General features: G+C 35.6%; 1 protein-coding gene across 6 annotated transcripts in view; it reads right to left on the reverse strand.

Annotated features, from left to right (window-relative positions):
* Nucleotides 1-27,500, reverse strand: part of LOC131554332 (arf-GAP with Rho-GAP domain, ANK repeat and PH domain-containing protein 1-like) — a 75,400-nt gene that overhangs the window by 11,065 nt on the left and 36,835 nt on the right. For all 6 annotated transcript variants that reach the window (XM_058799608.1, XM_058799604.1, XM_058799607.1 and 3 more), the window contains 17 exons: nt 26,496-26,581; nt 26,233-26,415; nt 16,052-16,226; nt 15,431-15,565; nt 15,195-15,330; nt 15,009-15,111; nt 14,726-14,921; nt 13,560-13,605; nt 13,312-13,475; nt 10,694-10,903; nt 9,963-10,068; nt 7,680-7,827; nt 6,993-7,079; nt 6,071-6,139; nt 5,728-5,845; nt 5,521-5,634; nt 3,270-3,409 (listed from right to left, as the gene is read on the reverse strand). In XM_058799608.1, coding sequence (XP_058655591.1) covers nt 3,270-3,409; nt 5,521-5,634; nt 5,728-5,845; nt 6,071-6,139; nt 6,993-7,079; nt 7,680-7,827; nt 9,963-10,068; nt 10,694-10,903; nt 13,312-13,475; nt 13,560-13,605; nt 14,726-14,921; nt 15,009-15,111; nt 15,195-15,330; nt 15,431-15,565; nt 16,052-16,226; nt 26,233-26,415; nt 26,496-26,581 — 2,216 coding nt within the window. The remainder of the gene's footprint in view (nt 1-3,269; nt 3,410-5,520; nt 5,635-5,727; nt 5,846-6,070; nt 6,140-6,992; nt 7,080-7,679; nt 7,828-9,962; nt 10,069-10,693; nt 10,904-13,311; nt 13,476-13,559; nt 13,606-14,725; nt 14,922-15,008; nt 15,112-15,194; nt 15,331-15,430; nt 15,566-16,051; nt 16,227-26,232; nt 26,416-26,495; nt 26,582-27,500) is intronic.

Below are 27,500 nucleotides of genomic sequence, written 5' to 3' on the forward strand. Positions count from 1 at the left end.
ATTTAATGAATTTAAAACTATTCCTGGAAGAAAATCTTGAAAAAAAAAATTATGAATAAAAATGTTGTCAATATCATTTAAGAATGGGGGTCGTTCTGTGTTTTACACTCTTTACACACATATAAAAAATGTTTTTCCTCCCAAAATTGACATACTGTTTTTTTTCATAAATCACAAAATGGTTTCACTTCCCCTTTCAATAAATATGAATGAGTCTTGAGTGACCAATTCGACATCTCGTACATATGACCTGGTCATATCTTCTTTCAAAATAATAATAATTAACTGGGTTCACCTCATATAGTTTGTTTATATATATATATATTCATTCCATTCTATTTAGCTATAACACTATGTCAGTGATAATAAAATAACACTGTCTATGTTTACATGCACATCAAATTCAGTTTAAGGTCTATAGTCGGATTGCAGCCATACTCTGATTATGATGTTTACACACATACAGGCATCAGATCATTTCTGTATACTTGATTGCTGAAGTCTGCTGATATGGATTTTTGAATGTGTTCACATGCAATACATTTCTACTGAATCAGTCGTGTTTACAGGAATCAGCGCTAATCAGAACATTGCAGAATTCCAATTAATATTGGAATATCGATGTGCATGTAATCACTGTTGAGTGTGTGACGTCACATCACTGACATCAATGTCCACCTGATGAATCTGAATCAGCTGATGTTTATTTGATGAGAACTATTACTCGTGTCACATGTGCAGAGGTCAGGCAGAGGTCAGAGAGGTCATTCACATTCTGAGGATCAGAGATGCTGGACAATGACCATTTTTTTGGTGCAAATAATTTTAATGAAGGTTTAAAGTCACCTTAAGGCAGGGGTTTTCAAACTGTGGGCCGCACAAAGTCACTTGGCTGCAGCTAAATTTGCGTTTCACCACACACTCACTAGGGCTGCATGATACAGGCTACTAACATTAATAACGAATAAATAACGAATCGAATCTTAGTTCGATTTTTGAATCGCAATTAAGTCTGTGATTTAACAGTGAGGGTCTTAGAGCGACATCATTATTAAAAGGCTCGGTCCGCATTATTAATGATAAGAAATTTTGTGGTTTGTTTTGTGGTGTTCCTCAGGGCTCCATTCTGGCTCCGATTCTTTTTATGTTATATATACTACCTTTGGGTTCGATTTTTAAGAAATATAGAATTTCATTCCATTTATATGCTGATGATCTACAGTTGTATCTTCCTTTTAAACCAAATAGAAATAACGCACTGAGAGCTCTGTATGCATGCATCCAGGAACTAAAAATATGGCTTACAAAAAAAAATTCTGACTTTAAATGAAGGAAAAACAGAAGTAATTTTGTTTGGACCTAGCGATGCTTTTAATGCTAGCAATTATAACCTTGGTCATTTGACCCAGTAGGTAACTCCATGTGCAAAAAATGTAGGTTTTTGATATGACTTGGCCCTAAAGTTTGACAAACAGATTAATGGAGTAGTTAAGTCGTGATTTTTCATCTTCATCGTCGGGCTAAATTGTTTTTAATCAACAAAGAATTTTGAAAAAGTAATTCATGCATTTGTCATTTCTTTGTTTGGACTATTGCAATTCACTTTATTATGGGATTAAAGGAGTAGTTCACTTCCAGAACAAAAATTTACAGATGTACTCTCCCCCCGTGTCACCCAAGATGTTCATGCCTTTCTTTCTTCAGTCGTAAAGAAATTATGTTTTTTGAGGAAAACATTTCAGGAATTTTCTCCATATAGTGGACTTCTATGGTGCCCGCGAGTTTGAACTTGAGGTTAAAAAGTATATAAATTGCAAATTTTTTTTTAGAAAATGACCGATCGTTTCACTAGATAAGACCCTAATTCCTCAGCTGGCATCGTTTAGAGCCGTTTGAAGCTGCATTTAAACTGCATTTTGGAAGTTCAAACTCGCGGGCATCATAGAAGTCCACTATATGGAGAAAATTCCTGAAATATTTTCCTCAAAAAACATAATTCCTTTACGACTTAAAGAAAGACATGAACATCTTGGATGACAAGGGGGTGAGTAAATGTTATCTGTCCCTAGGTCCAGACTGAAACACTGGTGATCGAACGTTTTCTGTTGTTTCTGGCCCAACTCTTTGGAACAATCTTCCTGTAGCTATCCCAACAGCACCTTCTCTATCTATTTTGAAATCTATGCTTAAATCTTATTTATTTGAAAAATTATGATGGGTTAAATCTTTATTTGCATTGTTTTTGTACATTGTTTATATTTTGATTATTTGTTTTATTGTTACAATTTTTATCTACAGCACTTTGGTCAAGCTTTTTGTCATTTTAAAATGTGCTTTATAAATAAAGAATGAAATGAGAAGAAACTCGCTCACTTCACTGCGCTGTATTCTGTATGAGATTGCACACACCTCAAAATTCAAATGTTACGAAAACTGTTTCAGTTATGTTTATTAATTTCTCGTCTGTTTTCGTTCCTTTATATGCATTTGGCTACCCACCAATAAGAAAATGTTCTGTAAAAAGCATTTCACATGAACGGAGTGAGCGGGGCACAAACACGGGGTTAATTAACACTACATGATTTCAACATTTCCACATGCTAGCATAACAATATTTACTAAATTTCCTATTATTTCCTTGCCATATCATCTCTATATAAAGAAAAAAAATACAAAAATCTTAAGATACTGCTGAACATTTATTTAACCATTGCAAAAGTAAATTTCTGACTGAAGTAAATTTGTCATCTCGGTTTTAGTTTTTATTTAAAACGAGACACACCTGTTTATTATTATTAATCTCCAAACTGTTTTAGACAGTTCTGCTTCGCTTCTTATGCTTTGCTAAAAGCGTGTTGGGTTGTGCTCCGCTCTCCCCGCTCTACTATATTTTTGTCTTGTTTCTAGTAAAATTTACTAGATAAGCAAAATGATGTTAGATATTTAGTCTTGTTTCCAGGGGAAAAAAACTAAATTAAGTACATTTTGTATTTTAAACTTATCTGCCAGTGGTGTAAGTAAAATATTTTTAAAACAAGATTATTTTACTTACACCACTGGCAGATAATTCTACTTATTTTAAGCAAAATTCACTTAATTTAGTTAAAAAATAATTTAATATTTTTGTAGGTCGTGAAATAGATTATACTTGCCTAGGTGGGACGTGGAATTGAAAAGTTTGGGAACCCCTGCCTTAAGGGACCAAATGAAATGATTAAACAAACACGTACGACACACACACACACACACACACACACACACACTCTTACCCGGACTTCTTTATAGAGTCTGAGCGAGGTGCTGGTCAGGATGAAGTATCGGTCATTGAAGCTCCCGGTGCTCAATCCCAGCAGACTCCTCTCCTCTCTGAACTTCATCATACCGTGTTTGGACACCTCCACTTTACTGGCTGTACCAATCACACACAAAGATCATTAAATATTCTCAAATAGAGACTATAGTGAACACACTGCGCTTGTTACATGATCTACATAAGCACATCATAGACTTCTACTGCTTCTAAATAAAGTTCATATATTAATTAATAATAGTGTATTATATTCTCAACCAGGCATCCAAGGTCCACTAGGGGGCCTCAATAAACTTCCAAGGGCCTCAAGATGACTTAAAATGATTTAAAATAAAACAAAACAAGCATTAAAATGTGTTAAAACACCTAAAAAAAGATATTTCTAACATTTTAATTCACCCTCTCAACGACTGTTTTTTTGTCTTTGAATAACCAGGATTACGACAACCTTGAAAAAGCTAAATCTATACATTATTAAACATTAAATATTTAAAAGTGTGTTTACTAGAACTTAAATTCATTGAAATTAATCAAACGCCAAGGTCATTTTTATAATGAATATACATTCTGGTTATGCCAAGCTCTAAAATATTTTGTCAGGTAGAAATCGTAGGTAACAGATACTTTTAAAAATCCTGATCTTTAGTTTTTTCAGCTGCTTACACACAGAATCTTTACTTTCACACAGTTTCTGAAAGCTGTCACTCAAACAGCAGAAGCACACACCAGATCTGCAAAACATGCACTGATTCTCAGCCTTTGACTCAATGTTTTCAATTTCATAAAACACTTTTTGTAAAACACAACACACAGTTCTCTATGTAACACACACAAATCTTACAGAAATTAATATTATGGCAAAGGTGTTTGCAAATGTTTGCTTTTGAGATGTGTTTGTGACATTTTGCATTTTGTGTGCAATTCTTGGATTTGTGTGTAAAGTTTAAAAAAAAAAAAAAAAAAGGCAAAGTTTTGAAAATGTGTGCAAGCAGCTGAAAAAAGTCTTACAAATTGACTGGTTTAAAACTGAAGGAAAACATTTAGCTCTTAAATCCTCTGCAATCCTGAAATGTACAGAAACTATGAACGCATTTACACTGCATGGTTCAAGTGACCCAATTCCGATTTTTTCCTCCCATGTGGCACAGATCGGATATGGCCCACGACCGTGTAAGCAGGAAAAAAATCACATGGATTCCGATATTCTCCGATCGGTTTCAGGCCTCATTCATATGTGGAAATAAATCAGATGTGAATCAGATACGTGCATTTGCGCCTGCCGTGTAAGCGGTCAGATCGGATATTCCCCCGCAAATGCGACTCCTACGTCATTGAAAAGTTGAGTTTTTTTAAACATTTCGCGGTACAGACATACCTGTAAAAAATGAAACATCTCTAGTTGAGTAGCAGAGTGTTAATTTTGTTCGTTTGTGTTACATAAAAGGCGGTCTGACGCTGAATGTATTGCTTTTGAAATCACGCTGAGTGCTCGTTGCCGCTGTTGTTGTCAGTCACGGCTCGTGCACGGACCAGCGCTTCAGTCCCGTTCGTTCCATTGAAACCACAAAATAAAATGCACACAAACATGTCCCTGCGTTTGATATACAATCACTGATGAACGCATTTGGTTTTAATTACTAAAAAAAACACAGTCGATGTGACATGCTTAACAATATCTACCACCTGAGTATTACTCGCAAGCTTTCAGCGGAGCTGCGTACATCACGGTCCTGAAGAATTTGTACTAGGATATATAATTATTTTGATGTATAGATGTAACTATTGCATTAAAAACATTTCTATATGAATTCCATGTCAACAAATTAAACTCAATGTACTATTCAAATTGATTTGTGATGTCATATATGCTATTTTTGGCTTGTTTCACCAAGTGCAGTGTAAAATGCACACATCGGATACGGGTCACTTTTAAAAGAAATGTAAGCACGTCGTCCAAAAAATCAGATATAGTCACAAAATCGGAATTGGTCATCAAGACCTGCAGTGTAAATGAGTCTATGAGTCTATAGAGCAAAACTACCAAAAAATTGCCATTACAGCAGATATTAGCCTTTACTGAATATTATTGTAGACAACAGTGAGTCTTGGACTTAAATGGTTGAGAAGCACCGTTTATCGATTAACCCACTTACTTTATTTATGAATAGTTTGTCCTGATTCTCCCCAAACTCAACCCCAGTCTCTCTTACCCAGATAAACCAGCATGGCCTCCATGGAGAAGTGCTTCTTGACCAGCAGGTGACTGTCGGTGCCCAGAGAATGAAAGATGGGCAGAACTTTCTCCTGATAGTGCAGCGGCCGCTCTGACACACACACACACACACACACACACACCTGTGAGCGTTACTGTAACGAGTGTATGACGGGTGACCGGTGACTGGTGTTCTGTGACTCACCCATTTCTTCCTTCTCGTTCACCTCAAAACAGCACCAGTAGTCTTTCTCCTTAACGGTGATTTTCCGTCTGTCCAGAATCTCAAAGGTCAGTTCAGCTGCCGTCATCGTGGCAGGAATCTGGAGGTCAAACGTGAACATTAATACAAAAACACTTGTGCAATGATACTATCAGTCGCATCCATCATGCAAATGTAAAGCAGGACACATCTCCTCTACTAAAAGCATTTTTAAAATACCATACCAAACAATTCTCCACTGTCTTCATATGTAAGTGGGTCCTTGATATTGTTCAGATTTTTGACAACAGCAAGACCTTACAGCAGGTTCAAAGGTCAAACGCACCTTTACATGCTGTTCGGCTGTTTCCTTCTTCTCCTCCAGGTAAACTGTACAGATAAAATCACCACTGCCCTAAAACACACACACACACATTAGCCACAAATAACAAACCTGCTAAATAAATAAACCAGAGTTCTGCTATACATATGCATAGAGATCTGAGTGTTTCAATGTGTTGCTATGCTGTTGTGGGTGATGCTATGTGGTTGCTAGGGTGTTGTGGATTAAGCTATGTGGTTGCTAGGGTGTTCGGGTGGCTGCTAAGGTGTTGTAGGTGATGATGTAAGAGTATGGTTCAAGGTTCTCCTTTAATGTGATTTTTTTTTTTTGTGAGGAAACTGCAGAGGGTTAATGATTCCACTGAAAGTAAATAAAACACTAATTTCAAAAATGTATATTTATTTATTTTTTGCAGAAAACTGCAAACATGCAAATGTGTTAAATTACTGAAATATTATCTAAAAAAAAAAAAAAAAGTTTTATCACTTATCACGTTCCTTCATGGTTTTAGCAATTAAAATGAACGCAAATTTAACTCATTCCAGCAGTATTTGTGGCACCTTTTCTTATTTCTGAAATTTTTCCCACAAAAAAAAAAAATATTAGCTAATCAAAATCCATAATTCTGATCCCAAACAAATTGATCAATATTTTCAAGTGATCTCTCCAAATCATTCCTTCACAGCTTACATTCGTCTATCGTCTTCCCAGTCTGTTCAGGGACACGACCGCGACAGATTTCAGTCATAAAGCACAACACAATTTACAGAGAACTACTCTTACTGTTTACAAATCCATTATGATTATTGGCGAGTTTTTATTGCAAATTAACATGAAAAATGCTGCATATATCAATTGCGACTGACTATCAGCAATAGCACCAGTGATGTAAGTTAGTAAACAGCACAATAACTGTAACTCTTACCGTTCCCGCTTTAGGCGTGAGGTTGTCTCTGAGCTTTATGATGTATGTGATCTCATCTAACTGCTTCTTCAGCTGCAGCTCGTTTACCTGCACACACACACACACACACGTCAGTAATGTGCTGCCACTACAGTTCTTACTCCAGTCTCACCCACAGATGGCGCTAGTAATTGCATATATCTGGTGCTGAATGTACAAGGACTCAGTTCACAAGTTTTTCTCAGTCGCTTTGATGCATTTCTCCAATCATTCTTAATATTTGCAATTGCAAAGAAGTACGTGCATTTCTCAAAACAATTCGTACAAACAGCACCACACACAATGGATTACATGCAAAAGCCTGCAACTTACTCAAAATCTTTAGTTGATCTCTCAAAAGTAAGTATTTAAGTCAATGAACATATCAGTGCATCAGAATGAAAAGTCCTCGTGTCATTGATAAAGTCAGAATGCTTCGTCATGTTGTCAATATAACAGTGCTCTCTGTTAGTGTCACCTGATGTAAACTATGACAACAGTTTGGATGACAGTCACTGTACTGAAATGCAGAAGGCGGCACTTCTCATGTATGCCATATATACATTTCAAAAGTACAAATGTACACATTAGGATGAACAAGTAGTTTTGAGAATTTCATTTCTGATCTGAGAAATGCAGCAAAGCCAGAGAAAACAAGCACAAACATACATCGAATATAGTGACGTAGTGTTGGATGAGATCCTCGATGACTCGGCCGGCGCTGTAGTCCTTCCCGTCCGCCTGGAAGAGAGTCGGTCCGAACACAATGGCCAGATTGTGAAGATTCATCTGATTGAGATCCGCAAACCGCTGGACGCTGCAAACGCACACACATCACTTGATTTAAGTTTATTGCCACATCAGCTTCACAAGCTATTTCATGCCAAAGATTACACATTAGAAAAACAATACAGTAGTGCACAATACAAAATACAAAAATTAAATAAAACAAACATTTGTATATAAAATTCTATAAAAGATTCTTACATTTACTTTTGAAAAAAAAAAAAAAAAAAAAAATTGTAAAAGGTTTTCTGGGCCCATCTTATAACAAGTCCTTGAGAGTTTGTCCTGATAATAACCTTTGATTTATGACATTAAATATTGGGCAGAACAAGTGAGTCCCGTGATATTAATATTTTGGTGCTTCTTCACCAATCAATAAATGTCCATGAGTTAATCTAGTTTGTCCAATACGACACCTTGTATACATAACTTGGTCATGCCTAGATTTAAAAGAATAAATGAAGAGTTTATCTGCAAAACAGATCAATCTTTTTTATTTTCAAAAATCATGTTTTTTATTATGTTTTTATTGTGTTTTAAATAATATGAGTGTGTGCTGTGTGTGTATATATATATATATATATATATATATATATATATATATATATATATATATATATATATATATATATATATATATATATATATATATATATATATACATATATACATATATATACATATATACATACATATACATATACATATACACACACACACACCAGGGTTTCTGCAGGATTTGTAAGCTCAAATTTAAGACTTTTAAGACCTTTTTAAGACCTGCACAAATAAATTTAATACCATATGAGCGGGTAGGGCAATGTCTACAGTACCATTTTAAACTGTAAAATGACTGTAAAAAGCATAAATTTACAATTCAGATACAAGTTTTCACAAAAACAAAAAGTTTTGCAAAATGATAAACTTTACATTTCATCCTTTAAACCATTTTTAAGAAAATGGATAAGTCACAAGCATAGAAAAGCATTAAAATTAATAATATTAATTTCAACAATTATTATCAATAAATTATTATATAAATTAAATAACATGAATTAGGGGTGTGCGAAATTGGCAAAAAATTATATCTTGATATTTTCTGGGATTTTATCGATAACGATAATGAGATGATATTTTGCTGAGTGTGTTATTGTGATGGTCTCTTAAAGATTACTGTGGACAGCTGACTCCTGAATTTTTTTGATATTCTTCATATTCTGTGTGGTCAGTTCACAGCAGTGATAGAAATGAGTCTTTTCCAACAAGTTTTATGGGCATTTTTACCTTTAAGCCACTTTTTCTAAAAGTGTGCATGAGTCAAATTCTTGCATTTGGGCTGTTACTAAGCAAATGAAATCAGTATCAACAAAATGTATCTTTGCAATGCATACTTAAGTGGCATTTAGATGTATTTACACACTCTATAACGCAGCTCTGAGGGACGCAGAATGCTAACCTGCGCAGTAACAAATACATAAATTATGTTTTGATATTTGAAACATAAAACGTTGAAAACTGATGTTTAAAATTATTTAAAAAAATGACGATACTTTACATGTGAAATTAAAACGGCCAATAGGTGGCAGTAAGTCAGCGTTAATAAGGGAGTCATTGCGATTGAACCGAATCATTTAAACGGTTGATTCATTCAGGAACGAAACCCAGTCATGTTGCTCAGAGACGCAAAACAGTGCTGTGGCTGTGTTTGGAATTATTTTTGTTGTAGAAATAGAGCAAAAACAGCCAATATGGTGTAAAACGTAAGTCTCTTAATATTAACTTCTTGTTTATTGAACTGTTGCATAAAATCAATATCACATTTGTAATCATGCTGATTTTTGGAGAAGAAAAAAAAAAATGGTACCCTTCATGTGATATTAACTATATGAAATGATATAAATATAGGCTATACATTTTCTGCCCCCATATCTTAAAGTATGTTATGTTGCTATCTGTTTTTTGCAAACGAACTCTTCAAATATATCTTGTTCCTACAACAGCTATTTTTGCTATTATGACATTCTTTCCATTCCGCTTGCCATTTCTCCCATATGTATCTGTTGATTCACATCAGGTCAACAGGTCTGAAAGAGACTTTCAATACTTCCCTGAAAGGAGAGCTACGAGGAAGTGCTCTACAAAAACGAGGAAGAGTGTTGGTCTCACCAGTATAAATGATTAACTAGCGCTCGTAGTGTGGCTTGATTGACTCGAGGAAGGTTACTGAACAGAAGACGATACTGACAGATCCGACTGCTCTCATCTGAAAAAGCTGAACACACACACACACATCTGGATTATTTCAGGTGTATTCATATTAATATTAAAGCAAGACACAACAGGCAAAACCATTGCTTTGGCTTTCTTTACTTGTCTTCTGTCAGAAAAAAAACAAAAAACACATTAAGTACTTTATCCATTTGCATCTGTAAATTTCAATTTACAACACAGATTTTTATCTTGAGTTTTTCTCTCCACTTCAGCATCATATACATACACCAAAACTCTGATATCAAATATCTATATTCTGAAGGTCTTTACTGAGGGGTTTGTTCATATATCATTCACACTGATTTATACAACATTATATTCCTAAAAACATTGTAAAATTGTGTTTGTTTTTTGTCTGTTCAATCCAAAATTCTCTCTATGAAAACCTTTAAATCTAATATGTCAACAAAATCAAACAAGAATTTAACCAATGTTTATATTTTCTGTTCTGAAAATGTACGCAAATGAGTGCATATTTAGATTAATGCATATTTAAACATAACATTTCAGAAACTTTTGTCTTAATGTACTATAATTAATCAACTTGGGAAAGTATGGTGATATCTATTAGTTAAAATTTTAGCTGTAGCATCTTGCCGTAATAATAAATCAATATCATAATATACCTGTAGCGCTGAGCCAGCTGTGCGCCTCCTGGCCAAACAATCCCTCCTCGATGTCTCTGAAGAAGCGCTTGAGGACGTTGGAGACGTCGTCCACCTGATGTTCACCTTCCTTCAGCCAAACGCATCGGGCGTCGCGTCTGAACTCCTCCAGCAGGGCGGCGATCTTACTGTTCACGCCACTCTTACGGTAGATTCCCTCTGAGGTCAGACCTGCAGGACACACACACACAGCATCATTTACACACAGGAACACACACTTATGATGTTTAACGGACCCCTAAACAATATAATATTACCCTCGGTTTTAACGTCACGGTTCGGTATGGTTTTGGTACAGCAGGAGGAAAAAAAACTTAACATAAAAACTTTTTTTTTTTTTTTAAACAATGGTTTACTGAACAAATTTCTCTTTTTTAATAAATTAAATTATAATTAAAATTTTCTTAGGGATCAATCTACCTCAGCTTCTTCTCTAAACTATAGGGAGCCCTTTTACGTCGCTAATAAGCTTACAATTAAAAACAGAACCCAAACTTAAATTCAATAGCTATTTCTTTTAAACTATAATAATCAACACTCAAATAAAAAAATTAAATAAAAAAAATTGTATGCAAACATGTAAATTGCACACTATGCAGTTTTTAAATTAATTTCGAAATTAAACAATTTCTATTTGTTGTTGAAATATAATCATTTACGCAGTGGCTGTCATAACTTGTTCCATAACATATTTATATAAAAATATATTCAATAATTAAGACATCACTAACAGGTAAAGTAAATATAATGAGTATAGTCTAATATTTTGTAAAACGCTCTTCTCTAGAATTTCTCTCTAACGAACTAACGAGCTGTGGACACTGATGACTTGCCTGAGGTAAATTAAATGCTACGTGACATTTTGTTTACAAGCCGTTTTAATGACGTCTTACCGAACCGAACCGAAAGTCCTGTACCAAAATTGTTTGGTATGAATACGTGTACCATTACACCCCTATAACAGAACTAGAACTATTAAAATAAAAATAAAACATGTAATTTAATATACATAAACTAATAAAATAATAAAAAATTATTACTAAAACCTTTCTGTAAAACTGCTTTGAAACAATGTGTATTATAAAAGGCACTACACAAATAATTTGGCTTGAGTTTTCTGGTTAGTAATTCAGTTTATCACTGATTCAAGTCCGTAAGTGTGTCAAGGGTTTTGTTGTTAATGTTTCTATCATGTGACAAAAGTTCTGTCTGACAGTCACCTGATTCACAGACACATCAGTCCAAATGAATCATGAAAATGAATCAGACGTCTGCAGTGACACATTTACTGTCGTGGTTTCATGTCATCATCTGTTACTAAGTAAAGTGTACATCTAGGAGCTCATTAACTCTCAGTAGGTGAGCTCACTGTTTAATACTAGTTAGTAAGATAAAGATTACATGATCACTGAGACACAAGAGTAATCTGTTGTTTAAGTGAGGTTTTGTGGTGTGTGTGTGTGTGTGTGTGTGTGTGTGTGTGTGTGTGTGTCAGCAGACACATGAGTCTGTGGTCAAACACCTGGCTTCATTTGCCCCCGATTCTTTGGACCGAAAGTAAGACATGATTGAAGGTTCTTTCACAAAAAAAACACACGGATTAGAAGAAAATATATAAAACAGAGTAGAATAGAATTCAGCAAGGTTGAATATAAATTAGAACGGAGTTGAATGGAGTCAAACTAAGTAGAGTTGAGAAGTTTAGAATGAAGTAGAACAAAGCTAAATCAAGTAGAAAATAACTGAACTGGGTGAAAAAGAGTTAAATAGAGTAAAGCAGAATTAAAGAGTGTAGAATAAAGTTCAAAGGAGCAGAACAACTGAACAAGTTTGAATGGGGTTCAAACAGAGTTGAAAAGATTAGAATAGATCAGAACAGCTGAATCAAGTAGAAAAGAACTGAACAGGTTTAGAAAGAGTTAAAGAGAGCAGAATTATAGAGTTGAATAGAGAGAAACAACTGAACAGATTTGAATTGGGTTTAAACAGAGTTGAAAAGATTCAAATGGAGCAGAACAGCTGAATCAAGTATAAAAGAACTGAATTTGGACAGAAAGAGTAGAAATGAGTTGTAAAGTAGAATTAAAGAGAGTAGAGTTGAATAGAGCAGAACAACTGAAGAGATTCAACTGAGGTCAAACAGTAGAATTTAGAAGATTAGTGGAGTAGAACAGCTACTGTATATCTAGTAGAAAAGAACTGAACTGGGTAGAAAGAGTTATAGAGTAAAGCAGAATTCAAGAGTGTAGAATAGAGTTGCACAGAGCAGAACAACTTAACGGATTTGAACGGGGTTGAGATCTAGAGTTGAGAAATTTAGAACGAAGCAGAACACAGCTGAATCAAGTAGAAAAGAACTGAACTTGAAAGATTTAAATACAGCAAAAGCAGAATTAAAGTGTTGAATAGAGCAGAACAACTGAACAGATTTGAATGGGATTGAGAAGAGAACTGTGTGTGTGTGTGTGTAAATATATAAAGCATCCGCTAAATGACTATATGTAAATGCAAGTAGAACAGCTGAATCAAGTAAAAAAACAAACAAATAAGGTCAGAAAGAGTTGAATAGAGTTGAGTACCATATTGTGTGGTGAAATGAATGCATCGCTCCACGATCATGGGGATGTCAGCCTCCGTCAGCTGCTGCTGACTCAGTGTGTCTCCAGAACTCCCAGCAGCCCTCTGGATGGCCGCCGCCCAGCCCTGGAAATCCAGCTTCCTCTCGCCCTCGATGTACAGCGTCCTGCGGGGAGACATCCAGTTAGTCAGCATCCGCCCGCTGTCACACACATATGAGACTTAAACGGGTGAACCTCGACCTGCTCACCTGCCTCGTTCCACCAGAACCAGAACCTCATTCTCCGGCTGGATCGCTGCGCACACACACACACACACACACGTTCAGTTTAGAGTCAACACACCGCATCACAAACTTCACATCAGGGTGACCCTAGTAAAAAAGTTATATATTTAAAATACATTTATTTCATAATAAGGATAGTTCAAATCTATTAACATATTTACTGACAGATAACTCGAGACTTACTGATATAAAAATTATAATTCAACTTTATTTGGAGTACTACTTGTGCACAATGCACATTTCTCAATATTAAGTCTAAAATGTGTTTTAATGTCACTTTTGATGAGGATTGTATGATCTTTGAATAATATCGGTCTTTAATCGGTCATAATTGATTTAGTTTAATTGTGCAAAGACATTTTTTCCCTGGTATCTTGAATTTGGGGGCATTTTTGTTGGTTTTGGTGTCATTTTCACTGATTTTGGTGGTATTTTGAAGTATCAGATTTTTTGCTTTGGTGGGATTTTTTTGCTGGTTTTGGTGGCATTTCGTTAGTTTTGGTGTCTTTTTTTTTTTTTGCTGGTTTTGGTGGCATTTCGTTAGTTTTGTTGTCTTTTTTTTTTTGCTGGTTTTGGTGGCATTTCGTTAGTTTTGGTGTCATTTTTTCCTACTTCGGTGACATTTTTGATGGTTTTGGTGTCATTTTGTTGATTTTGGTGGCATTTTTCTTGTTTTGATTGCATTTTTGTTGAATTTTGTCTATTTTGGTTGCATTTTTGTTCATTTTGGTGTTATTTTTGTTGATTTGGTGGCACTTTTGTTGATTTTGGAGTGATTGACCAATTTGGTTTTGTTGTCATTTTTGTTGATTTGGTGGCACTTTTTGTTGATTTGGTGGCACTTTTTGTTGATTTTGGTGGTATTTTTGTTGTTTTGATTGCATTTCTGTTTTGGAGTGATATTTGTCTATTCTGGTTGCATTTTGTTGATTTTGGTGTAGTTTTGTCGTCATTTTTTTTATTTTGGGTCAATTTTGTTGATTTTAGTGGTATTAATGGTGGTTATGGTGTCATTTTTGCTGATTTGGTGACATTTTTGCTGTTTTGATTGCAGTTCTGTTTGTTTTGGAGTGATTTTTGTCTATTTTTGTTGCATTTTTGTTGGTTTTGGTGGCATTTATGTGACTCACAGAGCTCCAGGAGCTTTTGCAGGTCGATGGTCTCGTCTGCGGTGTGCTCCTCCAGCCGGATGTGCAGGCTGGACCCCACCAGACAGAACCAGCCCAATCTCGACATCTCCCGGTTCAGTCTGTCTTTATAACGCAGCCGGCCGATGCGTTCGAAGTCCTTCAGTAACAGATCCTCTGCACCCGCGGGAATGAACGACTGTAACACAGATAGACGACATGGAAATGAGACACTGTCCAAACCAGACAAAACCTGTCAAATGGTTCAGAACAGGTGTGATGTCACCTTTGCGATGGATTTGACCCACTCGCGCATGGTCTCAGGATTATCGGTGCCAAACAGATACAAGCGCTCGGCGTCCGAGTACAGCTCAAACGTGTGATCGTACCTAAAGAAAGAGACGTGAATATTATCAGGCTCAACAGAAGGGAAAGGTGACAGTCCTTAAACACACGCTGTGGGCCAGATTACCCATGAGTCTCAGGAGGGTTGACAGCCAGACAGACGATCTCCTTCATCTTCAGTCCTCCGTTCGGTGTAGCGTTTTTGTCACTTTCATAGTAGCTAAAATTCCCGTCATTCAGCACACACCAGCGCCGACTGAACTCTAACGGACACAGACAGACAGAATCAAATCAAATGAAATTAGTCTGAAACAATTTTGCACATAACATTTCAGAAAAACTTCTATTCACTGATTGGCTCACCTTCTTTTCCCTTCTTCTCTGTGATTGGTCGAGCCATGGAGGCGGTCTTAAATAGAAACCCATTATGCGTGACGGAAGTCGGGGCCATGTAGTGCACCCTGTCTATTGCAACCTTCACCTCTGACCTCGGGACTTCTGTAGGTCAAAAGGTCAAACGTGAGTAAGCGGTTGAATGTCAGCGGTCTTCATTTTTACATTTAGGATTGGGTATCGTTTGAAATTTATTGATTCTGATTCCAATTCTGCTTATCGATTCCAATTCTTAACAATTCCTAATTCTGATTCCAATAAGATAAAAAAATAAAAATAAAAGATTTAGATGTCAAATATATTTTGTAACTCCAAAGTGCTGTAAATCACAAATAATTAAGATAATATAAAAAGAGAACTGAAATGATTAAAACAAGATAACATCACCCTTAGATTTAAGACGCACTCTTGGGATTGTTAATAGTAATTTATTTGATCTCAGCATTAATTTTGCCTTATGTGGTTTAATAAGCTCTATCAATCGAAAGAAGAAACGAAATGCACACGTCTTATCGAATACCCTTAGAACCAGTTCTAAAATGGAAGCGGTTCTCGATACCCAACCCTAGTAATGTTCTCCGAGGCACACACCTGTGTTGCGGTTCTGCGTGAGGAACTCCAGCTGCAGGTTCTGTCCGTGGTGTTGGGCCAGAGCGATCGGGGAGGGCAGCTCAGGGTCGCCGGTGTCACAGCTCACATCGGCGCCGCAGAACACCAGCGCTAGCGTCTCGCACACATCGCTCGACTGAACGTTAATGCACAGCGCCTGCGGAGAGAGAGCACGCCACAGGGATCTACAGCGGATCATGTGTGGTACATGTGTGTGTCAATGACGTTCCTGTCAGTCCTCTGCACAATCTGACTCTGCTGCAGCTTGGAATTAAACTGCTGGTCTCGTCTGGCCAGAGGATAACAGCACACTATTTCGACACACTACTTCCCTATTTTAATACTGTAAAGCTGCTTTGACAAAATCTGCATTGTAAAAAACTAAACGTTGACGGTCAGCATATAAATATACTAAATTATCCAGATTGTTTTACTGCACAAAACTACCAGAATCACATAAACAGACAAGTGAATTCAGTATAGTACATAGTAAGTGCTGTGAGACATATTGTTGAATTTGTTACACAAGAGCTGAATTGATGGATGTAGTTTTGAAGATTTTCCTTTAAAAAAAATTTAAAAAATAATAATAATGATGATAAATAAACGTAAAAAAAAAAAAAATCTAATTTCAATTATTATAATATCAATTTTTTTATTATTAAATATTATTATTAAAACACACATACACACAGACACGTTTCAATGATCATAATATAAAAATATTTTAAGAACTTAAAATCTATTTTTAAATAAAACATTTATTTGAAAAAATATGAAATACTGTAGAGATTTTAAAGTCCTTTTAATATTTAAATTATCAATATATTAAGATATTATTAATACTATAATATTATTAATATTGTTAGAATTATTAAATCATTTAATACACACATATACACACATACACTTATATTAGTTTCAATAATGACTATAACAATAATAATATAAACATATTAACATTAATAATATTATATAATAATATTAAAATTGTTGTTTGTTTAAAGATTTTATTATTTTATTATTGTCATTTTTTAAATAATAAAAATATTGAAAGTACTTAAAAAGTAACTGAATATTTGGTTGGTGAACAACTAGATGGTCATCCTGACCGATCCCTAAATGAGAGAGAGAGACTGTGTTGTGATTGTGTAAGTGAGAGAATGTTTGGACAGCTGAAAATCAACCTCCGTAATCACAGCAGGACACACACACACACACTCACTCAGATGGACACAGAGTAAATGAAACCAGACACACAAAAACACACACAGTGATCTGTATAAACCTCAGCTCATTTAAACACAATCTATGAGTCTCGTTCTCAATAACACACAGACATGACTCAAACTAACGTCACTCACACACAAACACACAGACGATAAATCCCAGAAATACTCAACATGCTGTTATTTCAGAAATGCTAAGGTCACGAGGAGGAAGTAGGACAGTTATTATTCCTGCACAAGGATGTACGATAAGAGTAAATGTGGTAAAGTGTCTCAAAGCTTGCATCAGAGTGGCTGGAAATGATCGGGAAGAACTAAAATAACATGTTTCTGACTGACGTAATGACTGACTCGTTAGCTGCTGGAGCACAACGCTCGCAACACGACGGTCATGGGTTTGAGTCCCAGAGAACAACACACTAAACATACAGTAAAGCTGGAAGTCGCTTAGCAAACATAAATAAGTGTAAGGAAAAATAATAAAATAAACAAATGTCTGAAATGACTCCTTGACGTCTCATGAATCTGTGTGTGTGTGTGTGTGTGTGTGCGCGCGTTTTTGTGAAAAGTTAGGACATAGATGTGTATAATGACAAAGGTATGGCAGGTATTACAAGGTGAAGGTGCCTGTCACTTTTCAAAACGCTTATAAATCACTCAGAATGAGGTTTTTTTTGGGGAAAGTTGAAATGCACAGTCTCCTGTAAGGGGTAGGTTTAGGTGTAGGGTTGGTGTAGGTCAATAGCACATACAGTAAGTACAGTATAAAAACCATTACGCCTATGGGATGTCCCCACTTTTCACAAAAACGAACATGTGTGTGTGTGTGTGTGTGTGTGTGTGTGTGTGTGTGAGAAATGTTCCTGTGTCTCTTCTGAATTCCCCTGCTTTGCTGCAGACCACCCACCTGATATCAACACACACACACACACACACACACACACATACATACATATATATATATCAGATATGGAGCATGTGTGCTTCAGTTTTCCAAATCAGCGCAACTGTCTGTGCGTCTGTTAAAAGTGCTATAAAACCACAGGTCTGGATCCACCCAAACCAGACAATGACTGTGTGTGTGTGTGTGTGTGTGTGTGTGTAGGAGGATACACTGACTGGGATGGAGAAGCAGACAGAAAATAATCCTAAAAACACAAGCAGAAAAAACATACAGTAATCTCTATGAAATAAGCAAATACCCAGAAACCATCTGCGGCCAATAAAGTAAAGGAACACACCGATGACATCATCATCAGACTCATCTGGACTCAAACACACTGTAAACCAGCTGTTCCCAAACATTTTTACCAAACCTCTTAGACGTAAAATATTTACTTGAAGTTGCCCTGAGATCTTAAGTCAATATTTCAATAATTTAGCATAACAACATATTTGTATGCTCACAGTTCTCAGATTTGCTTAATAGTCACAAGACATGCAAGTAAAGAAATAAAACAATTACAATTTTTATTTTGATCTTTTTTTATACAGTGCTGCACAACTTGGCCAAAATATTATATTGCAATCATTGTCATGTATGGTGATTTTGTAATATGAAAATGTCTCAAATTGCTGCAGCTGAAACCTCATTCAGGGTCTTTATTATTGCTATTATTATTACTTTTATTATTAACTACAAAAATGAACAAATATATAGTACTGCTGTAAATTACAGTTTTACTGTAAAATAAAACACTATATTTAATAATCAAAAAATAAAAGATGTAATAATTATAAAAAAAACTACAAGTTACCGATATTCTTCATTTTCAGTCATTCAAACCTCAAGCTTTTATTTGTGCACCTTCATTTGAGAAACTGTAAACGACTGTCCTTCATTAATGTCTGTGAATACAGAGACTGTAACTCTAGCACATCAGTACTGTAATCACTCTCATCTGATTTCTAAACCCTCAGCAGGGCTCGACATTAATGCTTGTCAAGTGAATGTTTTGGACGGGCAAGTGAAAGACTATACCAAAAACAATAATAACTGCCTTTATTTGTGGTATAGCCTTTGTTATAGGGGTGTGCGATATATATCGTTTGCGATAATTTCGTAATTGTTGTTTTAACGAGTATATTGCAAGAATCAAACAAAACAGGCCTACAGAGCGCACGCATACGTTACATAAAGAAGTCTAGTCGGTTAGATTAGCTCACGTGCAAGTGTGTTCTTTCACTGAAAATGTATATATTTATATAATTTCATATAGTTAAACAATATCACACGAAGATCGAGCGCCGTTTTTTTTTTTTGCTCCAAAATCATCATGATTACAAATGTGATTTTATAACAGTTCAATAAACAAGAAGTTAACATTAAGAGACTTATGTTTTAGACACCATATTGCCTGTTTTTGCTCTATTTCACCAACAGAAATAACTCCAAACACAGCTACAGCACTGTTTTGTGTCTCTGAGCAACATGACGGTGTTTCGTGCCTGAATGAATCAATCGTTTAAATGATTCGGTTCAATCGCAATGACTCACTTAGTAACAGTGACTTGATGCCACCTGCTGGCGGTTTTAATTTCACATTTACAGTATTTTTTAATTTTTTAAATAATTTCAAATATAATTATTCAAAGTTTTATGAATTAAAACATTATTTATTCATTTGTAGCTGCAGGTTAAAGCATTCCATGTCCCTCAGAGCTGCACTGAACAGTGGCTAAATACATCTATTCCACTTCAGACGCAGCTTCTGTGCATCCTCTGCATGAATTTAGTTGATACTGATTTCATTTGTTTGGTAACAGCCCAAATGTATTATTATACTAATTGACTGATTAAATTTAACTAATTAAAAAAAAATAATAATTTAATTTTGAAAATGATAAATTCATATATATATATATATATACACAAGTAAATGACAAATTTACATGAGAATGCTTAATGTCAAGCCCTGCCTCAGTGTTTCTCTTCTTAGAAAGGTCAAAATCTTAATTTTGGGGATTTCCAATCTTCACCCAAATCAAAACAAAGTTAACGAGCGTTTCCTAAAGGAAACAGAAGAGATGAAAACATCTAAAAATCAGTCTAGATCAGTGGTTCTCAACTGGTTTGGTCTTGGGACCCACGTCTTCCCATGGCCATCAATCCACGACCCACTTTTAAAAAACTTTTTTAACACTTTTTAAAATTAAAGTTAAAATACGACTAATACTGAATAAACAGCCTATAAGGCAAGGCTATTAAATAGCAGTCCCAAACTAGTTTTGTTAATACAGTTAAGTTGGTATGAGCCACCACAGTCATTTAAACATATGCAAAATGACACAAAGTGAAAATAACATGGTATTTTTGGGTCATGGAAACAACCGATTCCATGGTGAATATACAATACTAGCATGAACTATAAATAAACATGGAAACTGCTCCTGAATAGAATCAATATCATACCTTCATGCAAATGCTTCCCAGCTAACACACGCAGTACCAGTTATGTGATTTATCGGTACTGTACTTTTATTTCACGCATTGCATGCTCGTAGTTTCTGCTCTTTAGTGAAGTGATATACAGCGTGGCGCCGCTTTTGCACGTGCCATTAAAGAATGAGTGCTACGAGTACGGTATAACATCTGACAGGACAGGATAGTTCACTTTTCTGAGGTGAGAGAATATAACGATAGAATAATGACAGACATTAAACCTGTCAACATCTCATCTGACCGCAGATACTGACAGACTGTTTTTCTCAGGCACTCTTTACTTAAACTGCATCTGACAGAAGTGTCAACAGCTTTCAAGCACAGCTTTTAAAATTAAAGTCTCGCATCAGAAAACCATTCAGAATTACGTTTTTTGTTGTTGATGTCGTTTCTTTGGCCGCACACTCAGACCGGTCTCACTGGTCTATCACTAAAACTCACAGAGACAAGAGCAAATCAGAACCAACCTATCATCACTGAAGGTTTGATTCTGAATGCTGAACATCTCATAAAATATGAACCACACACACACACACACAAACCCCTGCAACGTGTGTGAACATGTATGTGTTTGTTTATAATGTAGCATTGAGATTACAGAGGACTGCAATGGAAACACACACACACACACACACACACACAGTTCTTACAAAACCTACAATGTGTCTCCAGCAGATGATATCAGACACACACACACACACACACACTGAATTAATCTGACAGCAGGCAGGAAAAACTGAAGAGATGAAAGAAACGTCACATACAGTGATCAGGATGTTGTCATTACCACTTCCACAACACACACACACGTGTTTACTTAGTTATCTGTGGAGAGATTGTATAGATTTCTATTGTTTTTATATACAGCTAGTTAAATTCTACAACCAAACACTAACCCACATATTAACCCTAAAAGAAAACTTACTGCATTTATCCAGTTTTAAAAACAAGAAAAAGGTTTTTGAGGTTTTGTCAGGTTTTTCTCACTTCTGGGTACAAGTTTGTCCAAAGAAATATAGTACACTCACATACACATACACATACACATACACATACACATACACATACACATACACATACACATACATACACATACACATACACATACACATACACATACACATACACACATACACATACACATTGAGCACTGTGACACAGAAAAACTGCAGAAAGAGAAGAAAAGCATGTCAGGCAGGAGAGAAATTCCTCATGACACACACACACACACACAAACACACATGACATCATACTGGAACACACATGACCACAATACAAGCACACACATAGCAGCATAACATTAACACAGTACAGAAACACACTCATTCATCAGGAAATTAGTAAATCAGCCTCTGTGTGTGTGTGCGTGTGTGTGTGTGTGACACACAAAGCCATCCATTGAGGAAGGTAAAACTGCTGCTACACAAAGAATGTGAAGAGAGACACACAATCATGGTCTCCTGCTCATTCTCTCACTCTGTATATTGTTGGGTGGGTCTGTCTTGGCATTCCTTAGTCTTGCAGCACACACACACACACACACACACACACACACACACACACAGAGCACAGCACAGCATATGTGTGTCTAATGTAATGTGTGTGTCTTCCAGTAATACTAACATCATGTGAAAGTCGCAGAAAACCTTCAAATCGGCCAAACACACACACACTTAAAACATGCACATTTAAAAAAACACACTTAAAACACACTTAAAACATGCACATTTAAAACACACACTTAAAACACACACACACAAAACACACTTAAAACACACAAACACACTTAAAACATGCACATTTAAAACACACACACACAAAACACACTTAAAAAAAACTCAAAACATATGCAAACACTTAAAAAACACTTATAACACACACTTAAAATGCACTTGAACAAAAACTTAAACATAAGACAAACATTTAAAACATATGCACACACTTAAAACACTCTTAGGTTACAACACATTTAAAATACAAACACACTTAAAACAGACTTAAAGCACATACACACTTAAACACAAACACTTAAATACAGACTTAAAAAACACTCTTATATCACACACACTGAAAAAAACACTTACACACAGATGTAAAAAAAAACAAAAAAAAAAAACACACTCTACACACAAGCATTGTATCACACTTGTGAAAACCCAACATACATTACACACAAATGACAGAAAATACTGCAACAACTCACCCAGCTGACTGGCACGAGGTTGAAAGTTCAAAGGTTAGCCTCGACCTGTGTGTGTGTGTGTGTGTGTGTGTGTGTGTGTGTGTGCGTGAAGCATAAACGCAGTCCAGAGCCGCACAAACACACACTGATGTGAATCACGGCCAACCGAACGACAGAATGAGAGAATGAGGGGCGAATGAGAGCAGAGAGGGGCTGTGTGGGCGGAGCCTATAGCTGAGTGGGCGGGGTCAGATAAATCACTGCACTGGGAGCTGAGCTGGGGGCGGAGCTTAGCCACAGTCTGATAAACAAACCTGAAACTGTCTCTCTCTCTCTCTCTCCTTCAGTCTGATTCCTCTGATGCAGGAATGATTCAAAACAAAGGAAAGATATTCAGGTTTCTTTGAAAAACAAGAGTAAAGCAATATCAACACATCATATTTTAAAGAGAGGAGAAAACTTTTTTGATCATATCATTCTGATACTGTATTGGTCGCAGGTTGATGTCTAATATACAATCTGATACCTGCAGATAAACCAGTGATGCAGAACTATGGGGAAAGGGTCAAAGGTCACTCCTGGTGGCCTGTATAATGCATCATGTGATGCATGTTAAAGATCACATGTCCGCAGATTCATTCTGCTGCATCTGTCTGTCTGTCATCACCCGTCTCTCTCATCCGTCTCTCTCTCTCTCTGTGTGAGTGAATGGACTCTTTGTCTGTCTGTTTCTTCTCTTCCCACTGAAACAGCACAGAGGAATCCTGGGAGCTCATGAGTGAGTGTGTGTGAGTGAGTGAGTGAGTGAGTGAGTGAGTGAGTGTGTGTGTGTGTGTGTGTGTGTGTGTGTGTGTGTGTGTGTGTGTGTTTTAAGAAGCAGATCACATCACGCTGTGATTGGTTTTGTGTTGTTTTGGTGGACTGCAGTGAAAGCTTCCTGTGTGTGTGTGTGTGTGTGTGTGTGTGTGTGTGTGTGTGTGTGTGTGTTCATACAAATGAATAATCTCATCAGAACTACGTGCGCGCACACACACACACACACACACACACACACACACACATCAGTGCTCATCTCAGACACAATGCTGATAATACTAGATAAAGTCCCACACTAACTGGATGATAGTATCAAGATATCAAACACTCATAAATATCACAAATTCCTTTGTGTCACAATAACACACACACAGAGACACACATGTTCGTTTTTGTGAAAGTGGGGACATCCCATAGGCGTAATGGTTTTTATACTGTACTTACTGTATGTGCTATTGCCCTACACCAACCCTACACCTAAACCTACCCCTTACAGGAGACTGTGCATTTCAACTTTCCCCAAAAAAACCTCATTCTGAGTGATTTATAAGCGTTTTGAAAAGTGGGGACATGGGTCAATGTCCTGAGATGTCACCTTCACCTTGTAATACCTGTCATACCTTTGTTATTATACACATCTATGTTCTGACTTTTCACAAAAATGCGCACACACACACACACACATGCCACAATAAACAAACTCACAGAACAATAAATAAGATCAAAGTAAAAGATCACAGACTGAAAACTCTCTACATTACTAACAAATCATCCAAGCTCAAAAGACTGGCCTCATCAACGAATGCTGATATTTTTAGCTCACAATATGACAATGCATCTAATTATTATTCAGTTATGTAAAGCATGAAGAGATTTCTGTGGGCGGAGCTACGCATCATTTTTACACAAAACTGGATTCTGAATGGAATGAAACTGAATGGAATTTAAACATGCAACATTCTAAAGTAGCAGCATACTGCGGTTCGAAGCGTTCAACACTGCATAGCATTTCACAAAGTTTTTTTAAATTATAATAATCAATGCATCAATTTATACAGTGATAGCAGTCAGTGGGATCTCCTCATTAGTATGCAGTGTGCAGTAAGCTACTACTTCATTTTGAACACAGCCATAGAAACATCTGTTGCTCATCATGTCTCATAGCCACACATTACAGAGCGCTTTTATCTTCTGATGTTTATCACGTCACAGCTGAATCAGAAACGGTGCGGCAGAAACACTTTTAGTCAGGATTGATGCTAAATTTCATTTTTCGTGAATGAAAAAGGGTTGTGAAGAGGTTCAACGTTGTCTGGACTGAAAATATGCAATACTGAAAATGTCTTCTTTACAAAATAATAAATGGTGACAAAATTCTGGAAAGCACGTGTTGTGAAATTAAGACACTTAAGTTTTTTCAAAGGCAAGACAAAAAAAAAAAAAAAAAAAGGGGAAAAAAGTAGCTGACTGATTATATTAAGAATTGCAAATATTTTTGAAGAGATGTTATATTTAAATATGCATGCTGAATAAAGCCAGGTTCAAAATTCTTGTTTGATTTTGTTGTCATGTTAGAGTTGAAGGTTTTTCCAATTTTGGATTTCTCTTCTAATCACTAGTCTTTTTATTAAACAAATTATTGAAATGAAATACCTTGTCGCCATGTTTTTAGGAATAAAATGTATAAATCCGTGTGAATGATATATGAACAAACTGCCTCAGTAAAAGCTTTCAGAATATAAAGAGGAATAAAAATAAAACAGACACAAATAGAAAAAGCGTATTTTTGATGTTTTCTTTCCACTAGTCCGAAACAACATGTTATAAAAATAAACCAAAATCCAATAATTGACCAATGCATGAAAAAGCTATGGTTTTGCCAGTAATGTCTCGCTTTAAAAACCCACTGAATGGACTGTAATTCTGTCCTTCGCAGCTTTGATTTCATTCACAAACAATTAAATGTGGCTTGTATCTCGACTACAGTCTATATGTGACCCTGCAGCACAGAAGCAGTCATAAGCAGCACAGCTATATTTGTAGCAATAGCCAACAATATGTATGGGTCAAAACTATACATTTGTCTTTTATGCCAAAAATCATTAGGATATTAAGATCATGTTCCATAAAGATATTTTGTAAATTTCCTACCGTAAATATATCAAAACTTAATTATTGATTAGTAATATGCATTGCTAAGAACTTCATTTGAACAACTTTAAAGGTGATTTTCTCAATATTTAGATTTTTTTGCACCCTCAGATTCCAGATTTTCAAATAGTTGTATCTCAGACAAATATTGTTCTATCATAACAAACCATACATCAATGGAAAGATTATTTATTCAGCTTTCAGATGACGTATAAATCTCAATTGACAAAAAAAATGACCCTTATGACTGGTTTTGTGGTCCAGGGTCACATATCGTTTCACATGCTGGACTCATGCACACTAGTCATTTAGTGTGGAGTGTTTTGTGTTTGCGTTGACTCACGTTATTGAGTTCTCTCTGGTTTCCGAACAGCGGGTGATATCGGCGGTATTTGCCCTCGCGGTATTTTGCGGTGATGAAGCGGCGTCGCTCCTCGCTGCTGCTGTTCAGGGTCAAGGCCTCGCTGGGCGGGACGTTCGCCGCCCAAAACTGATTGGCTCGTTCGTTTCCTAGAGCGAGGAACAGCTGCGACACGAGGAGAGGACTGATGAAGACGAGCGCAAGGACGTCAAGAACCAGAAAACAATCACATAAACAACACACACCTGGATGAGATCTTCCGTCCACACCTTCTTGTCCATTTTGAGACTGCGTACTTTAGATATGCTCTGACCGAGACCACGATGCTCTCCTGTCACAGACAAACACACAGACAGCTGCAGAAACAGGGCTGCACGATTTGATGACATAAAATAATAATTTTCCCAGGGAAAGCAAGAGCTGATAAAATGTAAAAACTGTAACTTGAATGCAATGTAAGTCGCTTTGGATAAAAGCGTCTGCTAAATGCATAAATGTAAATGTAAATGTAAAATAATAATAATAGTAATAATAACAACAATAATAATAATAATCATTATAATACAGGAATACAATAATGATAATTGTAATAATAATAATAATAACAACAACAACAACAATTATTAATATTATGATAACTACTGCTACTAATTAAAAATATAAAAAATACTAAATAAAATAAATATTAATTGTAATAATTCAACTTAATAAAAACCTCTGAATTTAATTCTAAGCATTTAATTAAATAATAATAATAATAATAATAATAGTAACTATTGTGATAACTACTGCTACTAACAGAACATAAAATAAAATATAAAAAGTTAAATATAAAATACTAAAAATAAGAAATATTAATTGTAATATATAAAATGTAAAAAATATCAGCATAATTATAAGTATTTAAATATTAATAATAATAACTAACAATGATCATTATTATTATTATTATAATAATAATAACAACAACAACAACAACAACAACAATAATACAAATATAAAACTTACTAAATAAAAATAAAAGAAATATTAATTGCAATATTTTAACCTAATAAATAAATAAAGAGTATTTAATTGATAATGGTAATAATAATAATAATAAAACAATTATTAAATTTACTTCATTTTCAAACAAACTTCCATTTTGATGGAAAACCTCAGGGAGGCCTTAAGTCTTCTGTTTTGCTGATATGTGCTTCTTATTACAAGTTAGCTGGAAGATGGTTGGCGCATGATATTTCACAAAACCA

This window comes from Onychostoma macrolepis, chromosome 15 (genome assembly GCF_012432095.1).
Source record: "Onychostoma macrolepis isolate SWU-2019 chromosome 15, ASM1243209v1, whole genome shotgun sequence".
NCBI classification, from domain to species: Eukaryota; Metazoa; Chordata; class Actinopteri; order Cypriniformes; family Cyprinidae; genus Onychostoma; species Onychostoma macrolepis.